This window comes from Ochlerotatus camptorhynchus, unplaced genomic scaffold (genome assembly GCF_037179485.1).
Source record: "Ochlerotatus camptorhynchus isolate MF236.1 unplaced genomic scaffold, CSIRO-AGI_Acam_v1.1 ptg000108l, whole genome shotgun sequence".
Lineage (NCBI taxonomy): Eukaryota > Metazoa > Arthropoda > Insecta > Diptera > Culicidae > Ochlerotatus > Ochlerotatus camptorhynchus.
Window position 1 is genome coordinate 429410 of NW_027040598.1, and position 7945 is coordinate 437354.

At 47.4% G+C, this 7945-nt stretch overlaps 1 protein-coding gene across 1 annotated transcript; it reads right to left on the bottom strand.

Annotated features, from left to right (window-relative positions):
- Nucleotides 1–231: 231 nt before the first annotated feature.
- Nucleotides 232–1554, bottom strand: LOC135699394 (uncharacterized). Its single transcript, XM_065219639.1, has one exon. The coding sequence runs from the start codon at nucleotides 1533–1535 to the stop codon at nucleotides 294–296; it is 1242 nt and encodes a 413-aa protein (XP_065075711.1). The 5' UTR covers nucleotides 1536–1554; the 3' UTR covers nucleotides 232–293.
- Nucleotides 1555–7945: the final 6391 nt, after the last annotated feature.

Below are 7945 nucleotides of genomic sequence, written 5' to 3' on the forward strand. Positions count from 1 at the left end.
GGACCGGTCAATCTAGTTGAGTTCGATTCGAGTTTGTCACACAATATGCAAATGGAAGTTCTCAGAATACCAACAATGTTCAGGGGAGATGCAAATTTCGGTAGGAACAGGGTTTGTGTCCAGGACACTTCTCCACGGAGGCTCAATAACTTATGTTTCTAGTTTTTTCGGGAACATTGTCTTTGTGAAAAATATCAAAAAAGCAACTTTATTCTCCTTAACATTACAAATAATCTTAAACTTTTAAATGGAATGTCTTCACGCGTGGAATGTACGGCACTAAATCTCAATTTTCAAAGCATTTCAATAAGGTCTCGGATGATCCCGGATATCCTTGCCCTGTACTTGGCATCATTGTTCAAAACTCCCAAACACATCCGTATCTTGTCATCTCCGCTAAAGTTGTTGTACTCTTCCGGCGATGAAAAAATCATATCCACACAGTTTCTCGGCAGTAGCGTAACATGATTCATTAGAAAGTTGTCGATCATTCCGGATACCTTGTACCTCGCGCATGACTCCCGGAACAGTCGCTCAGGGAAAATCTCCTCGGGAGAAAGGCACTGGGCAATGAACTCTTGTCGAACTGCACTATAGTACAGGTCAATTAGCTCTTGGTAGTGCGCTTTCCGAAAATCTCCAGTGGTCGTCAGAGTAATCAGCATGTTCACATCGTACGCCGGAGGTGCGTAGCGAGCAAACTGGAAATCAACAATCAAACAATCCACGGGAAGACCTGCCTCCGAGTATTTGAACATCAGATTACTACCCCACAGGTCACCGTGGCAGGCAACGTTTCGATATCTATCCGATGGCTTCACCAGGTCGTAGATTTGTAGCATAAATTTCGGCATTTTTTCCAGAATTGCAGTCAACTTTTCGTTATCCTTTTCCACCACTTTCACAAGCTCACACAAAACTTGGATTGCATTTTCCAACTCCTCCACCCGCGGATTTGCATCCTTCAAAATCCAGCAGTTTTCATCTAACGCTCCTGGGCTAAGCTCGACCAATGAGCGTCCGGTTTTCGTTTCCAGCATCAACGAAGCGCAATGAAATCTGGCCAACGCTTTCAGCGCTTGCTCCAAGTGTGCCTTATCGAATATTCCCATGTCAGCGCCGCCGATGGTTCGAAAATCTTCCAGTGCCAAATTCTCAAAGACCAATAACCGGTCGTCTTTCGCCAGATAAGCCTTCGGTGCGAATCGTGTGAATTGACCCATCAATGGAAATAGGTCGCTGTAGAGACGAACTTCTTTTCGGAATGTACCGATGCCTTCTAGATAGGTGGTTAGCGTCGGAATGGCTGTCGGGAGGATTTTCAAGAACAGCTTCAGGTCCTCTTCTCGCTTTCCTTCGTCCAGTATCACTTTCAGTTTGAGGAAGAAATGGTCCCCGAGATATCCAACGCGACTAGCACTGAAGGGGGCCACTTCCGGCGATTCGATTTTAAACTGCAGCTTCGGATTGCCAAAGTGCCGTTTGACGATAGTTCCCAAATCATTTCGATTTAAATTAAACTGCTCCGGATTCATTGCCACAATGCCGTGTGCGAAATTTTCTTACTATCACTGAGGAGAGACTGACGAGTCGGAATGGATTAACTGTCCAAAAGATATGCAATGATGTTTGGGTCATTTTACTACCACTTGCTCACTCTCTTGAATGCTTTCTGTTGGTACTAAATTGCTCGGAGAGCGAGAATTGCCCGTTAATTGATAAGGAAACTACCACAGGCGACGGGCTCGTTTCGCTTGTTTCGCTTGTTTCAAGTGAGCAAGCTTGTATAGCGGCAGTGGGGAACAGAATGCTTGACCAACAATCGTAAAGCGTCTATCGGCTTGTAATATCATTTTTGCGTGAGCCGAAACTCGCCTATACAAACCAACAACACCATCGGGTAGGGGAAACTCTCCCCTTCACTAAAGTGATGTAGGATTGCGTAGGCGAGCTTCCACTCATAAGAAAAGAGCATTACAAGCTTCGTTTGCAAAAGCTGATAGGCCCTTTTCAATTGTTAGTCGAGCATTATCGATTAATGGCTTGTGTGGATGTGAAGATACTGTTGGGCTGAACATTTTGGTATTTGTGATCTGGAGTTGGACCATGGATTCGTCAGCTGTTTTGGTAAACTGTGAACAGCTGATTTGCGTTTTCGGGAAAAGTTGCATCCACACCTGTAATGATTGTAATGATAGATTTTGTCGTGGTACACGGCCAATGAGAATAGCTCAGAGAAAGAGTCACTTCTACTCAGAAATTTCTAAAACTGCAGGAACTGAGCGTTGAGTAACTGCAGTTTTTAGAAATGTATCATCCAACTGAGTAGAAGTGTCTATCTCTCTCTCTATCTGTGTTATTCTCAATGGCCGTGTATTTCAGGGTGTCGACTACCTGGAAAAACCTGGAAAGTCAGGGAATGTCAGGGAATTCTATTTACGATAGAAAGTCAGGGAATGTCAGGGAATTTTAGTGTAGGTCAGGGAAAATAATAATGTTGATCACATTGCAAAGAATCATGTGTGGGACACATAAAACAATCTTTGAAATTTTATCAGTGCATGACGTCAACGTTTTTGGGAAGATCCCGGGCATCAGATCTACTCGCTGCGTTTATGGACCGGTATCTCTTCGAACAAGTTGCTGCAAGTGTCCATGGATGGGCCTAATGTGAATTGAAGCTAGAGGTACAAAAAGGTGGCGAGAAGCTGATAGATCTGGGAAGCTGTGGGCTGTATATTTTGCATAATGCATTCAAGGATAGTGTTTGCAGTATCAGTTGGGATGTTGTCAAATATTTACGTGGTATCCAGAATATCTTCAAAGATGTACCAGCAAGACGAGTGTCGCAACCTTCGTTTGCATCGCACCTTGGGTCCAACAACTTTGGGCTGCCATGTCATTACCCCACTTTCGGTGAGCCGCTGCGTCTAAAACGTCAGCATGCGGCCTGTAGAGATATCGGGACAAAAGGTAAAACATTCAATGTGCGAGTGACAGTGCAAAGCTTAATACTATCTACGCTAGTGGCAAATTACATATTCTATTTAAAGTTTCACAAATTGTACACAAAAACAGCTATTACACATAATTGATGAACAGTACGGATGTTGCGAATACGGACAGAATTAACTACTGAAGAACACTAAACGGATTTTTTAACGTTACTGTTATTGAAATATAACGTTCACAAAACCGGAAACTGTCTCTTTTCGTCAATCTCGCAACATTATTAAAAAATCCGTTTAATCGCGATCGGGGAGGCTGTTTGAACTATGCCGAGAGTGCATCGAACAAAAGGCCCCAGGCCGGGTGTGAGTTGTGTTGTGTGCAAGGATCCTGACAATAGCCGGATGGTGTGCTGTGACGACTGTGGTCTGTGGTACCACTTTAAGTGCGTGGATGTTGATGAAGGAATCGAGGAGAAGGATTGGAGTTGTTCAGCATGCAAAGCTGAAAGAGCAGCTCAGAACCCATCGATCATCATCACGGAACCTGTACCAGCTGGAGAGAATCAAACGTCGCATAGCAACCAAAAGGAAAATGAGCTACTCAAGGAGTTCCAGAAACGAATGAATCAGATGCAGATTAGGTTCGATGAACAGCAGCAGGCGTACGAGAAGTTGCTTCTTGAGAAAGATCGCGAGATGCAGAATGCGGTTAACGATTTGCAGTACCAATTCCAGCTTCGTATGGAGAAAAGGGAGCAGCAGATTCGAGAAGAGTTGAATATTCTAACCGTTGCTCCTCCACCGAATGCGAATTCAACAGCGCTAGAAGGAGAAAACATAGCAGCTGGTGACGTGTGTAAGGCATTCGAGCGGATGGAAAAGCAGCTCGAAGAGATGGCGAGAAAGCAAAATCTCGAAACAAAGCGTATTGAGGATCGATTGAGGGTGATGGAAAATAGCGTCAGAGAACCTGTCCCAACAAGGAATGACGGATTGAACGACTCTCATGAACTCAGCAGAAGTCAACTTGCCGCAAGGCATGCAGTGGCGAAGGAATTGCCCACTTTCTCGGGTAATCCTGAAGAGTGGCCTTTATTTATCGCCACTTATGAGAGTACCACCAGAATGTGCGGTTTCAGTGAGGAGGAAAATCTACTTCGACTCCAACGCAGTTTGAGGGGGAAGGCTCTTGATGCAGTACAAAGTCGTTTGTTATATCCAGCAGGGCTCGACGGCGTCATCAACACTCTACGTACGTTGTATGGTCGGCCGGAAGTGATCGTCAACTCGCTAGTATGCAAGATTCGGGAAATGCCAGCACCAAAGACGGAGAAGCTTGGAACTCTGATCGATTTCGGTGTCGCAGTCCAGAATATGTGCGCTACGATCGTAGCCTGTGGGTTGAACGAGCATCTATGCAACGTGGCACTTCTTCAAGAACTTGTCGAGAGACTGCCGCCAACTGTCAAGCTTGACCGTCAAGCACTGAACGCGGTTACGCTATCGGACTTCAGTGAATGGTTAGGAACTCTCGTGGAAGCTGCATGCGCAGTAACGGTTCCGTCATCATTCTGCACCTACGTTGGCAAACCTGAGAAGCGTGTTCGAAAGGAGGAAGTACACGTACATGTCGAGTCAAGGTATAGTCTAGCGTCAGCGAATCCTCCTAGGGAAACGCCGAAGCCAGCGATCAAGCAGTGTGTCATTTGTCACGGAGGATGTAGCAGTGTGGGATCGTGTAAGAAGTTTCAAGAACTTGACATCGGAGCGCGATGGGCAGCGCTGAAGCAGAACAAGTTGTGCCGGAAGTGTCTGGCGAAGCATTTCGGAGCGTGTGCGGTAAAGCAAGCTTGCGGAAAAAATGGTTGTTCATACATGCATCATGAGCTGTTACACGACGATTCCAGATATCAGCAAAGAGAAACTTCTGGAGGATCGACTCCTCATGTTGAGGCACCAGTTGAAACCTGCAACACGCACGTAAGCAACGTCGGTAAGGTATTGTTTCGATACGTTCCAGTCCTCCTTCATGGGCGTGGAAAATCTGTTCGTACATTTGCCTTTCTAGATGATGGCTCGTCGGCAACATTGATGGAACATAGTTTGCTGAGTGAACTAGGTCTTGAGGGTGAACCGTATCCATTGTGTCTTGGATGGACAGCCGACCAGCAACGTCAGGAAATGAACTCCGTTAAACTGGCATTGGAGATATCAGGAATACACGATACAAAGATGCACTGGATTCCCAAGGTACATACCGTTGAAAGTCTCGCTTTACCACGGCAAGCTCTTGCGATGGAAAAATTGGCGTGTCGCTATCATCATTTGAAGGACGTGCCGGCTGACTCATATCGCGAAGTCGCACCGAGGATGCTGATCGGAATGGACAACTGTCGTTTGGGACACGCGTTAGACAGCAAAGAGGGGAAGAAGAACGAGCCGATTGCTACCAGAACACGCTTGGGCTGGATAGTATTTGGACCCTGCGCTGTAACAACCCAATCGGTGTCAGGCTTCACAGCATATCACAGTTTCAACGTGTGCCCGTGTTGTGAGCGTAACGATGCGGAGCTGCATAAAACGGTGAAAGAGTACTTCTCGCTGGACAACATAGGAGCTGTGCGCCCTATCAGGCCACTTCTATCAAAGGATGACGAGCGAGCGGAGCAGCTATTGATGTTGCTCACTCACGTTAAAGGTAAGCGGTACGAGACGGGATTGCTTTGGCGGAACGATGATGTTCGGCTGCCAGACAGCAAGTCGATGGCTATGAGACGACTGATTTGCTTGGAAAAGCGAATGCAGCGGGACCCTGAACTGGCCGAAGCGCTGAAGGAAAAAATTCGGGACTATGAGCGATCCGGATACATCGAGAAGCTGACAGAGAGCCAACTGGCCGAGAAATTCCCACGCGTATGGTATCTGCCAATTTTCCCGGTGGTTAATCCGAATAAACCAGGGAAGATGCGCATAGTTTGGGATGCGGCTGCGAAGGTAGCGGGAGTCTCACTGAATTCGTTCCTGCTCACTGGACCGGATCTACTGACTTCTCTTTTGTCCGTGCTGTACCGTTTCCGGGAATTCCGGATTGCCATTACGGGAGATATTCGGGAAATGTTCCTGCAGGTGCTAATGAACTGGATCGACCAACAGTGCCTTAGGTTCCTGTGGCGGAACGGCGACACAGGCCGTAGTCCAGATGTTTATGTGATGAAGGTCATGACATTTGGAGCAACGTGTTCACCTAGCTGTGCGCAGTATGTCAAGAACCACAATGCGCAACGTTTCCAGGAGCAGTTTCCGAGGGCAGCTGAGGCAATAGTCAAGGAACATTACGTCGACGATATGCTCTCTAGCGTCGAGTCGGAAGAAGAGGCGATAAAGTTGGCGAAAGATGTCCGGGTTGTCCACGCAGAGGCGGGGTTCGAAATTCGCAACTGGCTGTCGAACTCAAACCGAGTGCTGCGGGAGTTGGAAGCCAAGCCAGGCGAGAAAAGCTTGAATCTGACCAGCGAGATGGGGACGGAGAAAGTTCTTGGCTTGTGGTGGTGCACCGCTACCGACACCTTTACCTTCAAAGTATCCCCAAGGATTAACGCTGATCTTCTTCAGGGTCATATCGTGCCAACAAAGAGGCAGATCTTGAGTACACTGATGATGATCTATGACCCCCTAGGATTGCTGGCGAACTTCCTGGTGTTCCTGAAAATACTACTTCAGGAAATTTGGCGCAGCGGTGTTAATTGGGACGAACCAATCAAGAGCGAACAGTGGGAGAAATGGCAGACATGGTTGCGAGTTTTGCCGCAAGTGGAGACTGTTAGCGTGCCCAGGTGTTACCGGATGAAGACGGGCATTGGAGAGCGAAATGTGATTCAGCTTAATGTGTTCGTGGATGCATCTGAAAACGGGTTTGCTGCGGTTGCTTATCTGCGGTTCGAGGAGCAAGGCATAGTAGAATGTGCACTAGTCGGCGCAAAGACAAAAGTTGCTCCGTTGCGATTTGTATCGATTCCCAGACTGGAACTTCAGGCAGCAGTTATCGGAGCACGACTGGCGAACAAGATCATGGAGTCACACAAGCTAACACCTGTGCAACGGTTCTTCTGGACAGATGCACGCGACGTTCTTTGTTGGCTGAACTCCGATCACCGGAAATATAACCAGTTCGTAGCGGTGCGGATCAGTGAAATGCTGGAGTTGACGGAACCAAATGAATGGAACTGGATCCCGTCGAAACTAAACGTCGCGGACGATGCCACGAAATGGCAAAAGCTACCGGATTTTGCTCCTACTAGTCGTTGGTTTCGTGGCCCTGAATTCTTGTGGGGTCCGAAAGAGCAATGGCCTGTTGCTGCGTCAAAATTCGATCAAACTAGAGAAGAAAAACGTCCGCGTGTGCTCCACCACTTCGTAGAACGCGCGTTGTTCAGGTGGGAGGACTTTTCCAGATGGAAGCGTCTGCTGCGTCACGTGGCCTTCGTGAAACGATATCCAGCGAATCTACGCAAGAGGATATCGAAGAAGCCGATCGTAGCCGGTCCACTAACTCAAGATGAGCTGAAGGAGGCGGAGTTTACCATACTCAAGTTTGTTCAGGATTCCGAGTTTGCAACGGAGTTACAAATCATGCAGAAACCGAAACCAATGCCCTGGAAGAACATGTTGCCGAAAAGTAGTTCACTGTACGAACTTAGCCCGTTTCTCGACGTTGATGGATTGCTGCATATGAGAGGTCGCATAGACGCTTGTGAATTTGTGGAAGAGTGTACGAAGCGCCCGATATTGTTACCCAAGCGTCATCCAGTTACGGATCTCATCATCGCCGATATTCACCAGCGGTATTGCCACATGAACCATCAGACGGCGCTCAATGAAATCCGGCGTAGATTCTACGTTCCTCAGCTTCGCTCAGCATACAATCGTGTACGAGCGAGATGTCAGCTTTGTAAAATCCGCAAGGCTAGGCCAGCTGTTCCTGAAATGTCTGCTTT

What these genes read in the sequence shown, in the direction of transcription:
- LOC135699394 (XM_065219639.1), bottom strand. Translation starts at nt 1,535, where the DNA reads ATGAATCCGGAGCAGTTTAATTTAAATCGAAATGATTTGGGAACTATC.